The 22,659-nt window shown below is 35.0% G+C and overlaps 1 protein-coding gene across 1 annotated transcript in view; it reads left to right on the top strand.

The window, feature by feature from the left end:
* The window catches only part of DNAJC1 (DnaJ heat shock protein family (Hsp40) member C1), a 108,077-nt gene that overhangs the window by 20,609 nt on the left and 64,809 nt on the right, over nt 1–22,659 (top strand). The window contains exons 2-3 of the mRNA XM_059841921.1: nt 17,018–17,119; nt 17,870–17,916. Coding sequence (XP_059697904.1) covers nt 17,018–17,119; nt 17,870–17,916 — 149 coding nt within the window. The remainder of the gene's footprint in view (nt 1–17,017; nt 17,120–17,869; nt 17,917–22,659) is intronic.

A 22,659-nucleotide genomic window follows, 5' to 3' on the forward strand; every position in this document is an offset into this window, starting at 1 on the left:
AGATATGGGAAGAATACATCTATTTGGGCAAAATAAATTTTATTTTTCTAGGTGATTGTTAAGAATTTTAGCAAATGTAACTTATAAAAAAAATCTGGTTGGTTGGTTGGTTTTTTTCATCCTAGAGATAAACTTATCTAGCTGATGGGCAGCTTATTCAGGGGTGCATGTTATATGACTGCATACAATTGTTAAATGTTGTGTGGAAGAAATCACATTTTATAAAAGGGGGGAAAAAAGGCTGTGAGTATAATGCAACTCTCGTGCTTCCTAGAGGGTAACTAGTTTGTGCTAAATAGTTTCTATATTAATCAGTGCAGTAGTAGCAATTCCCCAGAAGCAATGTGTTACTTTTATTTCTCCTTATCTGGTAAAGAGTTGCCAATAATAGTAAAGGTCTCAATTTCTAGGTTTTATCTCTGTGGAAGTCAGCAAATTCATATTGATCTTTTAAAAATCCTCTGGCCTTTTTCTGTTACTGTGCTAACACTTGGGATAATTTTTGCCCTGAAACTGTCTCTTAGTTATATCTTTATATTAACTTTATCATTAAAACTTTGAGGTTTGTTGATGGCATTTTTATTTATCCTTGACTGCTGAGCAAATCCCAAATGGTCACTTCCTGTGTGGGCAGAAGGAACAAGTCAGTTCTTGGAAAAGGCATAAAATGGAACAAATTTCCTGCCAGTATCTGGAGTTAAAAGCCTTGAATATTGCTATGTTTACTCTGATGTGTATTTTGAACAAAGAATTAATTCCCTTTATGTAGGCAATATTTCACTTTGTAATTTATAAATAAAAATGCCTTACCAGAACTGAAGACTATTGTGAAGTTCATTTTCACATTTACTTGCTTTTTAATAGAGGAGATTCACTATTCAAAGCTACTGAATTACTGAAAATAATCAGAAGTTTCCCTTCAATGAAGAGACCTTCTAAACAATTCTTATTTATATTAACAAGTATAGAATTCAATAACAATTCTTTGTTATAATTGTAGAATAATAGAAAAATTATAAAACTGGTTATAGAAAACTGTGTAATGATTAACATTTATTGAAGTGTTTAGTGAGAACAGAATAAATATGAAGAATTGAAAATTGCTCATATAATTAATTCTTTGTTTTATTTTGCCATAAGAGAGCCTTTCAGAATTTGAACTTCTGTTGCAATTTATTTATGTGGTGAACAGCAAGGTTTTTGTTTGTTTGCCCTTATTCAATAGTCACTTATATTTCAGACCCAGCTAAAGATTTCTGTAGACTCATTTCATAAAGAAAGCAAAATTTTTCAGTTTATAGATATGAGTCTGACTGGAGATCTGTAAATATTATCAAATTAAAGTTTAGCATGCTTGTCAGTTTGGGAGCATAATTCCATCAATATTTAGGCAGCAGTAGCATTTGACTCCCATGTAAGTATGTGCATGAGTCCTAGTATTCCTGAAAATTGTGTAGCTGGAATTTCAGTATTTAAAACAATGTTGGTTTAATTGCATGCAAGTTTTGATTGCCCCATGTGGGAATAGTATGGTTCTATTGTTTAAGTTATTCTTTTATATAGTTCAGGGAAACTACATCAAAAATAAAATACATGAAGTATTGTATCAAAAATATTCCTACAATACTTAGAGTCCTGGGGCTTTTTTAAGGAAAGGTTTGGATTAGTCATGTTTATTCAGCTTAATGGAATTTGTCTTCCAGGGTATATAAAGCTTTTCAACTCTCAGTCAGATGTTTTACATTTAATGTGATAAGTAGAGATAGAAGCCATATAAAGTATTGCAAGTATGTCTTGTATTGATAAATGCTAACAACGCCATTCACATAAGTAAAACGGTTCTGGATTTTTATAACTTCTGAAAATGTGCCTCACAAATTATATTTCAGTTAGATTCCAAATAATTTGGTTAAAAAATTGTTGCGGTTATTTGTAATCTAAAAGTAGACTTCTCCATTTGTGTTTCTGAGTATACTCTCATGTAGGGAACTTCTGTTGAATTATTAAGGAAGAACTTTTTTGTACCATAAGAGAATTAGTAATTAAAGCACTTTACCACTTTCTCATGTGGCTTGCCATTATTTTTAGAATCTCATTACTTTCATTATACTTGAGAGATTTTGGAAAGTGATGGGACTTGGGCTGCTTTGTCATAGGTGATAAAAATACATAAGCCTTGCAGAAAATGTTTGGTAAATACTTCTGGGTCTTTTGAGACAAAAGTACATTTTCCTGTAGGAGAATCATCAGTTGCATGGACACTGTGTTTCAGACCTGTCTGTCTGCACCCAGGCTCATCTCCTTTAAATACATGCAGTCTCCTTTCCTTTCCTAATTGATGCACTTGCTTTACCAATTTCTCCAAACCCTTTTACACTGATATTCTGTGTCTGTGAAGACACCAGTACTACTGCACATCTCACAGAAATGTTACACTTCTAAGGAAAAATCCATTTTATGTTCTATTTGTGTTAAGATCTGTAATTTGAAATAGGCAAGTTGTTAACTAGCCAGATTATTCCACAGTTTAGTGGAGCCTGTTAGAATCAAAATGATGCTTCAGAGAGCTGCGGTTTGTTTAAAGGGAGGAGGGAAAACACTGCTTGTGAGTTAGTATTATAAAGCAGGTCTGCATTGGCTATGCAAATTTTTATTCCTTTCCAAATCTGCTTGTTTCTCTGTCTTTTTGTACCGCAGCCACGTACCTTAATATCACTTTTAAAAGACTAGGAACAAATTTCTGGAGCTCCATACTCTAAAATTAGGGAATGTCAGTTTTCAGAATGTTTCAAATCTTAATTTGGTTTCTTTGTGCTTGTTCATTGTGATGATTTTTAATTCACTACATTATATTCTACAGGGTCTTTACTTATTCAGGCTCAGGGAGAGATCTGGCCCCAGTGCAGCTTCAGGCTTATGTATTGAAAGAGACTGTTGTCTGTAAAAACTGTTTAACCTGTAGATGTTGAGGGTATGTCGAGAGTGGGGGAGAAGATTGCGAGGGGAAATGGTTTCATGGGTAAGCTAGTCAGACGGAAAGTGCCCTTGAGGATTGAATTCTGTTCCTCTCTCTGCCACAGAATTCCTATGTGATGCTCGGCAAGTCGTTTAAACGAAACTTTTCCCAAGTGGTGACTAATTGATTTGAGTGCTCTGCAATTCTGGTTGCATAATTTGAGGTACTAGGGCCTTATATGCAGAAATGCTGAGAGTTTGCAGCTGCAGCTGAAGTCGATTAAAGTCTGTGCCCTGAATGTATGAAATGTTGTTTGATACCAAGCAATTGGAAAAATCATATCTGAGATAAAATTAGCGCCTTAGATTACTGATGATTTTAGCTTAATCTGTGCCTCATTTTACGATATATTAAAAAAGGTAAGTATTGTCCGCTTGTCTCTTAAGAGACTACAGTGGTGAATAATATTGATGAACTCTGATGCCATCAAGATGGGCTTCAAAACAAATAGCCACAGCTTCCAAACATGTTTGAACAGCATGCAGCCACGAGCAGATGAGGCCACACATGAATAAATGCGTGGAGAAAAATCCTGAATAGCTGCTCGCTGAGTAAGCAGTCATCTTCTGCGTGTGGCATAAAGACAGAGTGGCAGGAGTAACGACAGATTGTAGTTCCTTTTCAGGGAATCACGGAGTTCTTTCCAAATCCTCTTTACTTGTTTGGAATATTCATTATTGTTTGTAGCATGTATTATCTTTATCATATTTCTGGTATCTACTAATTTTTAAATGGTAAGTTTACATTTTAGATGGAATTAAATTCAAGTTAACCTCTTGTCTTTTGGCAATCTCATAATTTTCTTAACCATACATTCTCTTGCTACTTACAAAGTTTCATCCTTTCTCTTGGTTCAAAGAACAAAACCAGAATTTGACCAAATATTTTTATCCTTTAGGTCTGTTTGCTCTTTGTTGACATTGCCACGGGGTATTCAGCTTCTACTGCTGGCATCTGCTTAAAGTTGGCTCAGGGTTTGTGTGGTACTGATTGAAAGAGGGGAGCTAGATGAGGAAACAGAATAATTTTAGTACTTTCTTCCTTCTTCCTGGTTTCTTCACTTTGAAGTAAATATTTCTGTTATGTTGTCCAGTGGTTCTTACTGGGACAGATATTTGCAGAGCTAGTTTTGCAGTATTTCTGCTACCACTGTTTTGTGTTTGGGTTTTCTTCCTTCTAAAAAAGACAAGTTATGAGAAGAAGAAATTGCATCTCTTGGGAAAAAACTCTCCATGGATTAGATTCCTTAGCTGGGATTATGACGCAGAGGGAAATGCAGTTTTGGTGCATTATTGTTACGTGCAGGATTGTCAGTAACAGAATGCTTATTTCTGTGTAGTAGCTGTGTACTTGTAGTCCTTTCCTCTCCCACTGTGTGAAAAGTTACCTACCATTTATATTATGTATGATGATTTTCCTTTTAGTCTTGACTTCATAACCTGAAAACTTGGATGAGAACCCATGTTAAGATTTATCCTTGCTTCATTTAAATCTTATCTTATGCATTTGAAATAGTCTACATTTCCCAGTGTTTTTACTTGAGGCAGCAGGACTACAGTTTTATCTCCCAACTTTCACTGTTATCTTTGATGCTGATAGTCCTGTAATCCCATGTTGAGAGGCAAGTAATGAATTGGTAGTAGCCACTATCTTCTGCAGTCAGTTGGCTGAAACAGATTTCTGGTAGCACAGTTAATGGGATGTAACCTGTGCCAAGTTTTTATTGCTGCTCACTCAACTGCTGATTCTTCTTTTCCACAGGCGTAGAAACAGGCATACTTTTCCTCTTTATTTTTTCTTTTTTGACTTTTGCAGTGTTTGTCTTGCTACCAGCTCTGCTCACCAAACTTTGTAGGTCCTGCAGTTGGCTCTCTTTTCTGCTCTGTAATCCTTCCAGTCTGAGAAGGTATCCTTGAAATACAGGTGTCAGAAGAAAATTCCTCTTATCTGTTACTTTTGCTTATGATGGTAGGGAAATGAAAATGGAAATGGAGGAAGCAAGAGATTTCTTTACTAGTTCAGTTTCAACTCTGCTTTTGTGACTTGAGGACAGGTCTCTGTGGGTGGAGGACATATGATAGGAGGCAAGTACAATCCATACAGCTGCTACCTGTGAATATCAGTGGCTAAAAAACTGCCCTTACATTAACTCCTTTACTTGCTTTTCTCTCAGGTAGCAGGGAGCATTTCCCAATCTGTTTCAGTCATGACTTTAGGGCGAGTATTGAGTATGGGCTGTTACTGTGCCTTTCTCAGTGCTCTGAGGGTGGTGATGAACTATCTAGCTTATTGGCACAAAAGGCTTGTTTTTGCTGAATTATTTTTGTGCATAAGGAGAGAAACAGGTGCATACATGTGGTTGATACCCACTGCCTTTTGTAGTGGTGGGGCTGTTGGGTGTTGCACTTAACTGACTGAAGAACGCTTGAAGCAGATCAGAAGTGTTTCCTTCACTCATCTTCTCTGCTTCTTTTCCTGTGCAGACCTGTGCTCTGTCTCTTGTCTGTGTTTCAGTGTCTGGTTCAGCTCTTGCAGACCAAAAGAGGAGGCAGTTTATGAATCAGCATGAATTACCCCTCTCCTTCCCTGATGCAAAAATGCCTCCAAAGTACTGGAAGAGAAGAGCAATAACTGCTTGCAGGGAGTGGCTTTATGAAAAGCAGGGAAGGGATCTTTCTGCCCCTTGCTTGGACCTGCATGATTCAGTTAAAACATTTTGATTTGAAAAACACAGAGGGCAATTCAGGGATCAGTGTGCCACTGTGTGTAACAGTATCTGCCCACAGCTGCCATAAATCTTGAGAGGTAATTATCTTCCTTAAGGATTATTTGGCTCATTCTATCTAGAAATAATGTCAGATAAGCATTTTTAGAGACCGTAATACCAGTTTTCCATACAAAATTGCTACTGAATGGGAAAGGCTGTCTTCAAGTCAGTCCCATCGTGAGTTGTTGCATTTATGTGGCTTTTCACATGTGTCTGCAATTTATAAATTTTAACATTATTTAGCCTTCAGTTGCTTATAAATTAATTTTCTGTGTGAATTTTAATGGAAGGTTTCTAATGCTGAACTTGATTTCTTTATCTGTCAGCTGCCTAATTTATGACTCATAAAGATTCTGGCAGATTTTGCCAATAGCCTTTTGTGATGGTAGTTTCCCCTTCCTCCTACCCTGACCCTTGATCAGATTTGCAATATTTTATGCCATCAAACTGTGAGTTGAAGTGTTCAGATAATGCTCATGATTTTGGCTCCTTTTGTTGGGAGGATGAAAACATTTTAGCAATGTGGTGGGCTACACTTATAGTAACCTGTTAAGCTTATTGGAGTTTAACTAAGATGCTTTTAAAGTTTTAGGATGGGATGTGTCTTACATGCAAAAATTTTGCTGATGCTGGCATCTGAACTAAAGACAGTGATGGAGGGCATTCCTATATTCTTTCAAGGAGGCTATGTACTAACTCAGCAGTGAATTACTATATAGGTAGTGGCATGTTACAACCTCCCTGAGGTCTTCTGAGTCCCGAGGTAGTAATAGCTCATTAAAATGGTAGTTAATGAGTATAAAGGGATCATTATATGACTCTCCTACATGACGGGTAGGGCTAAATCGTAACTAGCTGAGTAGAAAGTATTCTGAATAAAGAAGGAAAGAATTTGACAAATGCTGCTGATAGTTCTTTATAAACCTAGCTATTTAAAGCAATATTTTTGAGAAAAATACCCATAGAAATAAATTTTGACTAAATTAATATCTTTTAAAAAATGTATTTTAGGGCTTTCAGAGGTATTAGTATCCTGTATAATCTCTAAGTTACCTTAACATAGTGTAATGAAGCATCTTTGATTAAAAATATGCAGCATTTTGCTGCTTCTGATCAGTTGGGTTTGAAGTTAAAAAAAAGAAAAATTATTTTACCTTATGACTGCTTATGTTTGATGATTTAAGATCACAGAATATTCTGAGTTGGAAGGGACCATCAAGGATCAAGTCTAACTCTTAAATGAATGGCCCATAGCTCAGGATTTGTAGACATTTTCTGTTTTGTATTCCAAAAATAAATAGTGAAACAATTTTGCTTTGTGGTAGGTGAGTGACATTCCCCTAATATGGTTTTATTCATGAAAAATTTAACCACCTCACACATGAGGTGGTATTTTCTGTTTTTTTCATTTAACAGTGGTTATTTTCTGGAAAAAGATGCTAAGAATTTATTAAAACTGATTAGTGTGGATTTTGCAGCCATGAGATGAAAAACTACTTGATCTCAGTAGTTGCTTCATGTCTTCTTTCAGGCTCTAGGAGGATAAACAAACAGATGAAAGACTGTGGACTCAGGTACAACTGGATCTCACAGCTCAAGCTCAGTGGACAGAGCTATTTCTAAGTATCCTTAACCTAAGAGAAATAACATTGCTTCTACAAAATGAGCCCTTCAGTATTATAGGAAAAGTAGGGTGGAAGCAAATATGAAATGTATTAAGTGAAATATATATATATTGTAAACATATATAATATGTTTACAATATATATATTGTAAACATATTATATATATTGATTTGGAGAGAAGTGCTCCTGCTTTCTGTCTTAAATGAATAAATTATGCCTGCTCTGTATGGATGTGGTTTACTACAGCATCTCTACCCTATCCTAATTTATGTGTTTTTGTTGCAGCATTTAAGGATGTATTTATAATAAACCAGATACAGAACATTTTTAAAAGAACAATTGATTTTTTTTTTAAGTTTTACTTGTAGAAATTTTTGCTTGTTTTTCTTGTTCCTCTTAGTCCTTATTTTCATCTGACATTGTCAAGAAATCTTGCTTATCATATCTGTTCTGTATTACCATCTTTCAAGGTTAAAGCTGGTAATGGATGGAAGAGTATTCTAAACTCAAATTATATGGATGCCTTACTTGTGCTCATCTGCTACGGGATGACTTTCTTAGTTTGGAGCAGCTGCTGTGTAACAGGACAAATAAGCCTAATGCCTAGTGGTGCAAATCATGGAGTGGGGTCCCATGGGTTTTCATAGCAAAGAAGTGTTTCCTGCTGCCCCTTTTTATTTGCCACTCCTTTCGAAGCCCTTTTAGGTTCTGTGAAAATTTCATGGACTTTTCCGGCATGAACATCTGTCATCTTCTCTGTGACAAGAATATTGTCTTTCAGCTAGGACCTTTTAAACTACATAAACAGATGCAGTAAATCCAGTTGGAATATTTTCAGAGTAATTATTAAATTGATCATCAAAAGGGTATTTAAATTCTAAGATACAAGACTGTTAGTGACCTACTGTACCCTGCTGTGACAGAGCTGGTTAAATCGAAGTCCTGCCTGATAAATGTATGCAAGACTTGCTTGTAAAGGAGACTTCAGCAGTCTGTTCCAGTGATATTCTAGTGTTGCTTGTGGGATGTTTTCCTGGTACCTGTCTTGAATCTTCCTGTGCTGCCAGCTGACTGATAGTGCTTAGCCCCGGGTAGATCAGACAAAGCAATAATTAAAGTTTTCCTTTAAAGCTACCTTTTGCATATTTAAATATGTTATTTCCTTGTGTCAGCTGCCTTTTCTGTAAGCCTAAGTCACTCTTGTTCTTTTGGTTTCTCTGAACAAGTCACTCTTCTATTCTTCTAGACCTCTTATTAGTAAGATTTCTTTGTTTATCATCTGAACATGTTCCTGGCTGTCTTTAATTGTATTGTTTGAACTGGATGCAGCAATCTGCTGAGGTCTTACAATTGCTGCGTGACATGGCACGGCTGCTTGTTGCCATACTGCTCGTGTCACAGTGCTGTGCGGCACAGAAAGGCAGTATCATGCCTCTGACTCACACTCAGCTTGTGATTTACTGATCATTTCTGCCTAACTGCTTTTTTCCATCCTATGTTTTTGTAGTTGATGAATTCTGTCCAGATGTAGACCATTAGTTTTTCATTCAGGAAATAATATCATATCATCCTGTTACAGCAATTCTCCGATTTGTCCAGATAGTTTAAAACTCTAGTTCTCTTTGACTGCATCATGTAGGTTTTTCAGGTCAGTGTTAACTACCCGATTAATCATGGTTCTGTAATTCATCTGCCAGTTAAAATACTGACTGTGGACTTGGGACACAGGCTTCATAAAAACCTGTTTGATACACCTTTTCATTTTTGACTGTTAGAGCCTTTAAATATTTAAGGTATGATTTATTTTTCTTTTCTTTCCATTTTGTTTTGTGCTTGCAAGAGAAGATTTATGATATCCATGTTTTTGTCATTTGTTTAAAATAGGGTTGCACATTAAAAACATTACTACAGTCAGTGTACAAAAACATACACTATTCTTTCAAAATTTATTTAAATGTGTTCTTAAATTGTTTCATTGAGCAACAGTTGAGGAACAAAGCTGAGCAACAATTACGAGTATAAATTAGAGCATTGTATAAACATTAGGTACTGCTGGGGATGTAAGGTTGTTTACAGCTTTTTTTTTTTTAAACTAGTATGGTATATATGTGAAAATATATATGATGGATGTATCTGGGTGTATGGGCATATAAAATGGTGTCCTTCACTGCTGATAAGCTGAAGAAGTTGCTAATAAATAGTTAATGTTTATTCTAGAAATTAATGCAAATTATCTTTCTTCATTTTTTGGCCATCAGAAGGAAGGTAATAAACACCTTACAAAAATATGAAAAGTTTTAGCAATTGAAGTTGTAGACACAGAAGTGACAGTAACTGTTTAGGTGACACAGGAATTCAGTAATTAGAAGCTGAAACAATTTTTGGGGGGGGTATTATTTATTTTTTAAATTGGTATTTAGTTTTCGTTACGACCTTAGTCCGTAGTTGTTAGAAATCTCCCTCCAAAAAAGTACCCTTGAACTGAAATCAGGGAAGTGTTTTTTGAAAAGATGTCTAGGTGTGTCAGAGTGTATGGGTCAGGTGTGGTGGAAGGCTGTAATGAGAACAGGAGTAGCAAAAGGGGGAAGAGGTAAAGCTGTGGTATGGATGTAGCCTTGATGATTTTCTAGTTTTCTTTAATTCCTTACCCTAAGAAAAGAAGCTGGAAACGTTCTGAAGCAGAAATGTAGCAAGAGGACCATATAAACAGTCAAATAGCAGCATATTTTTGGTATTACATCATGGGAAGGGCTGGAATTTGTCAGATGCAACACCCTAAAATCTTTGCTCATGCTCCACAGTGGTGAATGTGGACTGCATGCAGCTGTCCTTGGGTATAGTGTCACCTCTTGTCAATCAAGGGGCTGTGCTATCTGAGAGCAAAGGCATTGAGCATGAAATGCACTGCAGGAGACACCACATTTTGCTTTCCCTGCCAACCTGGCCTGCAAAAGCAGGAGTCTGTCTTTCTTTGTAGCAACTTAGTTCCTCTGAAAATGTTGCAGGAAAATGTTTTTATGTGAGAGCTGTAGGCTGGAAATCTCAGATGTAATAGGCAGATTTTTAGGAGAACTCACTAGAAACAACTTTCTTTAACCTATAAGGAATATGCACACATGTATATATAAATATATACAACTATCTATATTATAAATAATGTAATACATGTAACTATGTAAACAATAAATGTAATATATTAGAATAAAAATAAATATGTAATAGTGTTCCTCCAAGAGCATGTGAAATAAGTAAAGAATATCTACTAATTCCTTCCTTTTGAACTATCAGAATAGAAAACTAAATGAAATTAAATACAGCAGTAGGAAGAATTTTTTATTAGTCAATATTGGCTTGAGTTTTCCTCAGTTGTTGTTTGGTAGCCTCTATCCATTGTGAATTTGAAGAGTAATTCTAAAGCTGTTGAGAGTTGATGAGTGTTCTTTGCATCTCAGAGACAAAGTCTATATTAAAATATACACTTATGGTTGTACATGACACTGTTCTCTTGGACAGTGTAATTTTTCCTAAATAATCAGTTTCTGAAAAAATGCAGAAGGTGAAATAGTTGAAAGGAAGAAAAAATTATATATAAATACTGTTGTTCAAGTTGGTGAATAAAACCTAAGCCCATATAATTGTGCCCATATGCTGAGGAGGGCACTTTTTTTGGTTTCTCAAGCATGAGGCAGCAGAATTTTCATTCATTTGGCATGCTAGGCTGAAAACAGAGTCTTCTTTCATTTGACACACTCCCCTGGAAACAAACATGCCAGTGAAGGGATTGTGCCAGTTATCAGAAGCTTACAGGAATACATTGTGCTGGTTTGTATTCATTTTCATTTCATGAATTGCTTTAAAACTTAGCAGCATAAAAAAGCATTAAAACACCTTTTTAGCATTATTTTTAGTTCCTGTGTATTTCCCTGCTGTGCTGTCATTCAGTTTAAATCAACGGAATGTTGTGAGACACATGGCTGGGTTTGCAGTAAAGCACATCTCTCTTCCTCCCTGCGTATGCTCCGAGTATTCATCTATACACAAGCAGCAAATTTGAGTTTAACTCATTTTACATCCTTGAAAAGATGAGTGTCTTAGAGGTTCTGTAAAAATAAAGGGTAATTGAACAAAGGTTATGCAGCAAGAAATTTAAGTCAAAACTCAGCTGGTATCTATTAATTTGAAAGTTCACAGATAATACTTAGTCTTCTGGGAGACACTTGTTTTTCTTTCCTAGAGTTATATTCTTCAGGATTGCCAGCAGGTCCTTCCCACCTCTGGAATTTTCTACAAGATTCTATTTCCCTCATAAATGTTTTTCCACATGTAGACTTGGCAAATTCAGGTGTACTTCTTGGAACTAATCTGGTCACGGGAGCTTAAATTAGGACCAGGTTGCAGTGAGTATGTGTGAAGTAAATCTGGGAGTGGTATTGAGGGTCTGTGTCAGCCTGTGCTAAACTAAAGAGGGGGTAAAGAATAAGGAAAAAGGGTCTTAGCTATATGGTTTCCATCCTTAGAGTTACCTAGTGAGGGGTTGTGTGGTCACAGCTGTCACTGTTCTGTCTCCATATGATAATGAGACAATCACCCGGAGTTCCTTGATGCTGCTTAAGGAATGAGGACAGTGGATATTTAGTCGTTGACCTACAGTCACGTTTGTTTGTTCTCTGAAACCTAGGGATATTCATTTTCTGTGGACTTCACATGAAGACAAACAAATAGATAGTATCAGTGTTGACACAACTTTTAATAGACGGTGGTAGCTTCTGTCCAGTTATCTGTGCCTGCTTGTTTGTGAGTTTTGTGGGACAGGTTGTACATCCTGCAGTTTGAAATCATAGTAGAAAAACAGGTGATTGTAAATTTACAAAGCTTACTTTGTTTCCTACTATTCTGCTTCAGCTTCTGTGACTGATGCTCACCAGAAGGAAAGTAGTGACTTATACCCTCTCTTCTACAAAGAAGTATTGAATATTTCTATCAAAGAAACCCAGTACATTTGAATTGCTCTAGAATTAAAAAAAAATTAAATTAGAAAATCCAGATGCAAAAGTTTCATAGATTTATAGTTTGGAAAGGCTGAAAAAGGCCTCATGAAAGCTTGCCTGTGCTGATGTTACTAACAAGTTCAGACTTGAAATACAGTCAGCTGGTGCTCTATACAGTTGTCACTTTTTGCCATATAGCTTCAGTAACATGGTTGTGGAAAATTCTACACAGTCGTTCAGCAGCACTGCACTGAAATAGATATACTGATGTCATTTTCCTTTCACCCATCAACTAGTGATTGGACAAACTGCAAGTGAATAGAAATGTGATTTCTATCTGCATAGTTGGTTCTGGGACCATGTGCCTTCCATTGCTAATAAAGATACTGCCACCTATTTGAAGACATTGGCAGACATATTTAAAACCCAAGATGAATTGAGCACATTTACTGCGTTAGAAGCAGTTGCTAAATTGTGAGTAACTAAGTCTTGCTGTATAACTGCATTGCACTCAAGGGAACAATTTAGGTTTTGAATTGTGTATGTTGGTAAGTGAAAACTATGTAGACATTGATTATTTTTTCCCCTTGACCTAATCACTGTTTGCCTATGGCAATATCTGATATGTTATGTGTTCACCAAGAATTGTCTTGGGAACACAATGAGGCTATTTTTTAGCTTCATTAGTAATCATAGTTACATTAGGAATGAAAGGCAATGGAGTAATATGCTTGTACTGTGTACTACACCAGTTGTTTGATTTATTGTAAAGGTGGACATGAACTCTGTGGGACTCTGAATTTGTATAGGCAGAGGAGGAGACCAGATTTAAAACTTCGTGCATCTTGAGCAGGAATTTAATTTTAAAAGAATGGAAAGCAAACGTGCATTTGTGTATTTTATTTATTTTTTGTTGTGAAAAATTCCTTTCTGTGTTCCTACTTATGTATTTGTAATATGAGAGAACTTTCCTTGGTAATATTAGAGAATATGGACATGATGCTGAGTGAAATGAAATTTAGTAATGTGTTTTTCATTGTCAGAATTCAACAAGCTGCCAAAAGTACATCATAAACAGGGAGAAGAATGTTTCTTCTTCTATTCCACTCTTTGAATCTGACATGTATTGCCCTTTAGACAATGTGAAAGTCCAACAGAGAAGCTTAGGATGTGTGTTTAACTTTTGACATTCTGTTGATTTATTTAAATGTTAATTTTGTTTCTATGCTAAAATACTGGTTTGAAATATAAGGAATTATTAAAAAAATGTACAGGATTTAAGTTCTGCCTAGAGGTCATGTAACTAGGCACATGGATGCTCTGTTTGATGAAGTGTTGGGCATTAAAAAAATGAATACTTGCATATTTCCATGCATAAGAAGCCAGACTATGGCCTACCTAAGTACAGACATGCAGTTTTGTATTGGAGAACCAATTCTAGCACAAAACAAAGAGATGTTCAACCTTGTAAGTATAATGGGACAATATTGCTTTGGAAGGATATTTATCAGGAAATAAGGTGATGCTTATGATGTTTGTATCCACCTGAGGGTGACAGTGTGACAGGCTTATCTGCAACAATTGGTGGCAAAACTTGCAAACCTGAAGCAGTGTTGGAGAAATCAGTGAATCAGCAGCAGAATTGCTGTCTGTAACATTACCAGCTCCTTCTGCTATTAACTGAGATGCCTATACAGGTTTTACTTTTCCCTCCTTAGATATAATTAAGATAGATTAGATATAACTAGTGTGTTGTTTCTTTTAAACAAGCAAAACCTTAGTGTGGTTATGGCTTTCTCTAGTCTCTATGCAAAATAATGTCTTCGTCTGCAGAAAACACCAACTCTTAACTCTGTGTTTAAAAGCCTTAGCTTTTATGGAAATGTTGCTGAAGGTGGCCAGCAGTCAGGTCTCTTAGAGCAGCTGATATCAATGTGGGAGGTGTTTCTTTATTGGTTGGAAAGAATCATTCTTTATAGATTATTTTGAGTCTGGTAGGAAGTTCTGTAGAGATGAGTCTTTTCTCAAAAACCAATGACTTTTGTTCAGTACAGGTCCTAGATTATCTGGAACACTGCCTGAAGAGGCCTAACAGTACCTATAGATAGCATTAATTGGCAAAATGTTTGGAATATACAGTGGTCCTCTGTGTTGTGTTTGGGGTATTGTGGAGAATGGGTTAGCAGGCAGACTTACTGCTTTAAAAATTAATATGTGCCAGTTGTAATGAAGTAATTGACAATAATATCCCATTATTTAATTATTTGTCGATATTATAATATGCTCTTCAACCTTTTAGAGGCTTAATTACAATAAGCTGATAAGTTGATAAAGATCACTTTCATGGTTTAGATAAAACCATGGCCAGTAAACTACTTCCTATCTTTTTATTTGCTATACTAGTGTTTAAATAATTATATTTTGTTTGAAGACAAGCCTGTGTTATGAAGTGGCTGACTGGGTTGGTGAATGTGGGGAAACAAAACAATCTCTACATTATTTCCGGTAACTAAGATGAACAATCTGGTTTTGTAAGTTTATAAGTTTATACTTTTTTTTCAACTTCTCAAGGTGGAACAACCTAAATATTTAAGCAACCGTATAATTTCAGAGTTGTCTTGGGAACTTTTGCTTTGCTTAAGCATTGAACATATAAAATACCATTTGTCTTGATCTCTCACACAAACAATCCTGCTTCTCCCAAATAAAACTAAAGTTTAAATTCTTCAGATACAACTGAAAACCCTGTAACTTCTTTTTTGCTTGTTTGTTGTTTGAAGTAATTGGAAGAATATTGCAGAACAGCTTTTAATATGTTTTATTAGGTTTTTAACTGACAAAACATAATCATGAGTTGTTAATCATGAGTGCTCCAAAAATAATACCCAGGACATCTAAATGTGTGGTAGAGAAGGAATAAGTTGTAGTTTATCCAAATTACAAATCTAGAGGTACTCATTTGTCAAGGATATCATAGTCTCAATCCCTAATTTTTAAAAGATATTTTTACATCTTATTTTCACATGTATTTCATATAATTCTATTAAGTCCACATCTCAAGGATTTAATATTTCTTTGATCTTAGAATAGATATTTAGTCACTGTCTCTTCCTTCCCCTTAGCTAAGGGTTAAAAATAAAACTATGAAACTGATGCTCACCAGAAGGAAAGTAGTGACTTACACCCTCTCTTCTCCAAAGAAGCATTGCATGAAATATTTCTATCAAAGTGGCAATATGAAACAACTCATTGGCAGTAATCAAACTGGAAGCAAGTTGCTGTTTGAGCAGAGGAATTCTCCTTCGGTGTGCACATGCCTTAGAAGTAGCTGTTGAAAATGGAAAAATTTAAAAATGGATGTGTGGTATTTTCAGGAGAAGTCTTCTTTCAGTAGTAAAACCATTTTCCTTTGACAGAGAAGAGACTACGGAAACTTTGGTCTTTTATTAGGGGAAAATATGAACTTCCTTAAAGATAGTTTCCATGCTGTATTTCCACAAATTCTGCATTTTCCCCTGCTTTTTTCCTTCCCCGTGTTCAGTCTTTTTCTATTATTCACTCTGGGCCCAGACTTGTACACAGCATTTTAATAGGCTTATGTTATAAAACCAGAATTAAAGTAATGATATATAACAAAAAGCCTAGCAGACTAATTACAGCATTGCATGAATTATTTTATTATTTCACTCTGTTCTATAGCTAATTCAGGTCTGGGTTTTTAATCCCTGTTTACACTGTAATTTTATGAGAGAGAACATACTTAGGAATAGTATATATAAAATCAAGAAATAAAAATTGTCAGATAAGCAGTTGATTTCTAAAGTGTTGCCTTGGACATGTTAGCAGCAAAATGCAAGTAGTTCTGTTTAAATGTGGTGCTTTATGTGTCTTCTGGTGAGGATTATATCTATATGACATAGAATACAACTCTTGAAATCTTCATTTCTGGATATCTTTGCAGCATGTACTAAACAGCAGTCATTATTCAGAAATTTGCATTTGTGCAGCTTAGTTGGTACATCGTTTTGTGTTTAATTTTATTTTTTCTCCCAAAATGTGTGCAATTCTTATAATGGTTAAGGTAGAGACTGATGTCAGTGCTACAGTATAGCTCCAAGACTGCAATTTGAAGCTACTTTAGAAAAATACAATTCTTTAGACATGGTGAAGCTGAAGTTGAATGGAAGTCCTATTAGGAGTGAATTGCATGTAAATATTAATAAGGGAAGAGTTCCTAGCAAGTCCTGAGTTTGGGAAATTGAGCATGATAATTTGCTGAAATTATGTCTGTCTTGAAGATATGCAGATGCAATAATTTTCAGTTTTCAGTTGAACTTTTAAATGGTGCAGAAGGGGCCTGGGCTAGGTCTTAAGCAAGCAAGTGTTTGCAAGTATTGGCAAATGTCGTTGTAATGGATGTATGGTAATGAAAGGAGTTAAGATGAAAGATGAATTGGACTGAATGGCTGTTAAGTCATTTAGGCTGGGCTGGTTGCAGGTTTGGTTGTTAGATGTCTCAAATTACATTGCCTTAGTTCCTACACTTGCTTGGCTGTCTACAGATCTTCAAAAAGTTCAGGGAATTGGTTTCTCACAATTTGTTTTTTTTCCTCTTTTTCAGGATGCTTCATCTGCAGACATTCGGAAAGCATATCGAAAGCTTTCTCTAATTCTACACCCAGACAAGAATAAAGATGAAAATGCAGAAATACAGTTTAGGCAAGTAAGTAAAATGTGTGGCAATAAAACTTTTAGGGGAAAATAGAATTTTTATGTCGATGTTGTTTTAGTAAGGACAGTGGTACACCTTTGAAATGAATAAGTCAAACATTGAATTACATTTTTGCTGATGTAGCTAGACTAAAACCAAGGACACATTTTTGGAATTAACTTGTTCAATAGCTTGTATTTCATATTTACCTGTATATTAAAAATAATTGGAACATAATGTTTACACTCTTAGGAGGTAAATATGTCTTGCACTTCCAAAAGAAGTGGAGAGAATTTCTGATCGGTTCTCAACACAAGTCCTAGATAGGCATAATTTAATGAAAATAATTCATTTTAGTTATTTTTGAATATTAATAGAGTGAAATAACATGACTTTGTAATTAGCTCTACCTTTAAAAATGTACCTCGGGCTGAACTCAGCTTACTTGATTTTATTAAGATCTTCAGGATGAAATAAGGGATATCTACCTGAAACAAGACTCATTTTGACAGATGTGAGGACGGGAAGAAAGTCTTGTATAAGAGTTTCTTGTTTGTGTCTGATGACATTTGTATATGAATATATTACTGTTTCTTTTGCACACTGGGTTTGCTACTTAGTGGTGCAGGGAAAAGTAAAAACTAGCAAAGGTAATTTGTTGGCAAATGTAAAAATGATGTTACTGTTCAAAATGTATAAATTCAGTCTTAAAGTAAAATCTTTCTGTATTTTCTTTTTTGGTGTTTTGTTTGTCTGTTTTAGTTGGTGGCCATCTATGAGGTTTTAAAGGATGAAGAAAGGAGGCAAAGGTGAGTTAAATTGCACAGGTTTTTAAATAAAGCATTCATACCAGTGCTATATTCAAGCTCTTAGTTGTAACACTTCAGATTATTCTTTTGCATAATTTCAGTTAGTAAAATCTATGTAATTGTTTAATAAAAGATTGTGTATGGCTTAAATAGCAAAGTGGTGTTTTTGCATGTCACATTGTTTTTTCTCCTTTAAAATTAGCACTTGAAAGAACTTTGAAAGCTAGCTGTTATTTCAAGCAATTTTAAAAAATACTTAACAACTATATTAACAACTATATTACCTTTTTTACTCAGTTGTCAATTTTAAAAAACTGTGATTAAAAAATATTGGCCATTTACTCAAATGTCAGTAATACCTCCCTGTATCAATAAAAGGCTTGTTGTATGATATTTAGGGATTATTTCTGTTGTATGTCATTTTCGGCATTGTTTTCTGTTGCTTAGTTCATAGGATTTTTTTTTTTTTTCAGATGTATTATCTCTAATAGTGGAATCTTTTTAATATTTTTTTAATAAATACTAGTTGTCCTTGCTGGTTCAGGAGCAGTTCCAGCAGTACTTGAAGGGTAGGATAAAGAACTGGAAACCTGGGGCTAATTTGCTTTCTGAAAGATTATTTTGACCTTTTTTTTTCTGTTTTTAAACAAATAGGAATTTCAACTAATGATTATCAGAAAAACTGAGATACTTAAAGACTTTTGCTTTTGGGTTGGTGTTTTAGTAGATCGTCTTTCAGCTTACAAGTCTTTAAACGGGATTTTATGTGATGTTTCTTGAAGGGATTTTGGCTTTGTAGATGTCTTGGCAGGAGTCCAAGGTTTATAGTACAGATTATCTACTTTTTTGATAATCCCCTTTTCAAGTGTCATGAAAATGAACTTCATAGAAGCACTTTTGGAAATTTGTGGGGTTTTTTATTTCATCCTTATAAAGAGAATTTAATTGTGAAATTACACTTAACAAAAGTTTAAAAAATGTTAGTTAAATGATTTCAGGCCACTTAAAGTGAGTTATCCCCAGATCTTCCCAACCTTTTGTTAGTAGCATTGTTTGCATGCACTTCAGAATGTTGTTTCTCTGAAACTTAGTTCCATCATGGAACTTGTAGGAATTTCCTTGCAGCTGTAATAGAAGCTTTTGCACAAAACTGTGATGGGAGTAGCTTGCAAAAACTGTGGTTTAAGCCTTGCATACATTACAAAGGTGACTAACTTACTCAAATGTGGTTAATTAGTGCATCAGTCATTAAATGAGAAGTTAAAGCAGCAGCAGACTGTTCTATCTTAGATTAATTTAATTGTCACTAACTTATTTTGTACATAGACAGTGTCATATTTTTCTTGCAGAATGTGGATGTATGGTTGATACTGATTTTATAGTTGAATTAATAGAAATGTGGTGGATTAAACAGTGTTTACTTTCGGAGAATTTTCTGGAAAAAATATGCAGAGTTTAGAAATAACCTGTAGAGCAGAGCTATATGTTCTCATTGCTTTGAAAAGCCCTGTATTGATCAGGTTTATTGCACAGTGTCATGATCATCTCTCAGCTGAGCTCGTAAACGGAGAGTGGCCTGTAAGGCGTTGTTGTAGCATGTTTCTAATACAAGTCTTCAGTAAGTGTGATGGGAGCTGCTCTCCCTGTTATATTGGTTCTGTTGTAAGGTAACTCGAGCCTTACTTGCAGCTGTACAGCTAAGGAAAGGGTGGGGGTTACTACTTTTTGGAATCTTTCTACTTTAAATGTTGATATTTGGCTTTGAATTGTGTGAGGCAATGGACATAGTGGAATAGGCTCAAAGCTGACTCAGTGCCCCTGAACTGGGCAGAAACCACTGCAGCCTTTTGCTGGCAGTTGAGTGGGAATCCCTTCCCAGCTCGTGAATGGTTTGGAGCAGGGGTTTGTACCACTGAGAGAAGAGCGAGCTGCAGGCTCCTGCTTCTGTGCAGTGAAGTCAGCTGTACCTGGCTCTTACTGTTTCTCTCAAAAGTGGTGTAATCATTCCTGGTGTGTGTACAGAGAGTGAAGCCAGCAAGAGCAGGAATAAGGTCCTGCGGTGTACGAGAGAGTGATGAACTCATTTTGAAACAATAAAACCCCTTCTCCGTGAATGTCATTCTCGGTGAATGTCAGAGGTGTTGTTCGTTTCTGTGAGTACAGAAACAGCGTTTTAAAAAGGCAGATCTGTTGGCCAGCTACATGTAATTATTTTTCTAAAGCCTTTGTGTTTTCTTATTTATCAGTGAATTTTTACTTTATCTGATGGCAGAAGCCTTTCTTAAATTACAGTTACTCTACTGACAGTGATACGACTGGGCTTTAAAACACGGTTTTATTTTTTGAGAAAGTTGTATAGTTGCTCATGAAGTATACCAGTATCATTAGTAGTACTACACAATATGGTAATACTACTGTGTTAGGACTTCTCTCCTACACACTCTTGAGTGAAATATGATCAAAACATTCAAATATTCTGACAATAAACATACACGCAGCATCATTTAATGTAGCACTGTTTAACATTAAATTAAACATACATGCAGCAGAACACAATATTTTATGTTTTGTATACACACTCCAGTGTGAAATTCTACAGAAAATTTTATCTTTAGGGTGTGTAGAAATGGGTGCATTTCCTGCCATACGCTTACCTTTAGGGCATTTGTTGGTAAATCAATTTGACAGTGATAAGTTTTATTAGCCTTTGATTATCTTAGTTTATGAAAAATCATTTTATGCGCTTTGGTTAATTGTAATTAGAGGTGAAAGAAATCTTAGATCTTAATTTCATTGTCTGTTACCTTTTTAAGGAGCTTTTTTTACCTACCAGGCCTGTCCTCTGTAACAATGTTGGCTTGATTACAGTAAACAAAACATTTGCAAAAGAATCAAAATATACTTGCGTAGAGTAAGAAAGGTGTCTGTCTTAGTTCTCATTAATAATTAAATATCTGTATTCAAAGGTATAAATTGTTCTGGCTGATGTTGTGCTGGATGTCTTTGACAGCTTGAGGAAAATAGGCCTCCCAAAATAAAAATCACCAGGGCAATCAATCCATAGTTCAGAATAGTCCTCATTAATTCAAGGTTATAGTATATAAACTATATCAGATCTCTGAAATTATTTGAAATATGAAATTCAGTGGCTCTCTTAAAGGGAAAAATAAATTATAATTATATTAAGACTGATGATACTGTAATTAGTTACTACAGTTAGTGGATTTTTTACTTGCAATGTAATTGATTCACCAAGAACTCTAAAAACTATTTTATGAAATAAAATAGAAAAAAAAGAAATGTTAATAATCTTGCAACTTGTTACTTTTAATACAGGACTACCAAATCTTTTAAAGACTGCTGAGTTTTAAAATAAATACTCAGTGTAGTTTTAAATGGGGAATGTTTTTGGCTTTCTGTTTATGTACCAGTGCTTTGGAGTTTTCGTAGCTTGTTGACTGCTATGTTTCAGAGACAACTCGTAGGCATACTGATATGTGAAAAATTTGCTGTATTCTGTGTGCATATGTTTGTGGAAGAAACCCTGCAAATGTATCTTTTCTTTTCAGCTTGTTTTCCTACATAGAGTTACAATTAATATAGGTTGCCAAAAGAATGCTTTGTAATTAAATTCCAAATGTAGTTCTTGATGCACACGGATTAACTGTCTTTCGTAGTTAATATAAGTGTCTATACAGGAAATCTTTAATGAGAAGCTTGTTTTTAATTAAATCACATTGGAAATTTGAAAATTAAGATTTAAAAATTATGGGAGCTTCTGAGTTTCAGTAGGATCATTTTCCAGTTGAAAACCTAAAAATCATTGATATCTTTATTTTTCAAATACAGAGCTTAATTACTATTGAAAGCAGTGATTTATCTTTTAACAGTATATATTCTAAAAAGTGGGTTATAATAGAAGCTATCTTCCCTTAAAATGGCCAGTCGTGTGAGCCATAATGCTCATTGATAGTAAAATCAATAGAGCATTGATTCGGAGCCTTAATCCGTGGAGGCTGTTGTTCAGAACAGCGGACATAGCCTAGTAAATACCGAGGGCTGTTTAAAGCACTTAATGCAAGAGGCTCTGCTGTCTTCATTTATTTTTTCTTAACAGATAATTTATAATAGAACATGGTTGCCAAATGTTAGTTCAAAACCTTGGTTTACATATTACTATATTGTTACCATCAGCATGTATGGACTTTATTTAATCAGTACCCACTTTTTCAGTGCATCAATTAAGAACCCTTAGTATATAAGAAGGCAACTGCTTAATAAATATATATTAAATTAGGTTGTACGTTTATTTCTCTGAAGATTTCAAAGGAAAAGCATCTTATGTAAAACCTTGTTATCAACCTAATTTGTTTTAAAGATGGTTCTGTTTCTAAATTGTTCTCTTCTATTATTACTAAGTAAATGTCTTAATATTTTTAAAGGTTAAAACATCTACTTATTTCTTAAACAAAAGTTAAATAGAAATTTTAATTTTAAAATAACATCATAAGCAATTTTTCTGAAGAGTTTGTATTAAGGTGTCAGTAGTTAATTTGTTCTGACTCACTGGGAAAGGAAAAAAGTTATTAGTTCAAATTTTACAATAATAGATGTTAACCTTAGTATTCTTATAGTTTTAATGGCAGATAGAATTTTGTAATGGGAATTCTACTTCTGGTATCATTCAGAACACAGCAGAATCCTGAGGTGTTAAATCTTTTATGTAGACATAATGGTGCCAAC

The sequence above is a fragment of the Haemorhous mexicanus genome, chromosome 1 (genome assembly GCF_027477595.1).
Source record: "Haemorhous mexicanus isolate bHaeMex1 chromosome 1, bHaeMex1.pri, whole genome shotgun sequence".
In the NCBI taxonomy this organism is placed as follows: Eukaryota; Metazoa; Chordata; class Aves; order Passeriformes; family Fringillidae; genus Haemorhous; species Haemorhous mexicanus.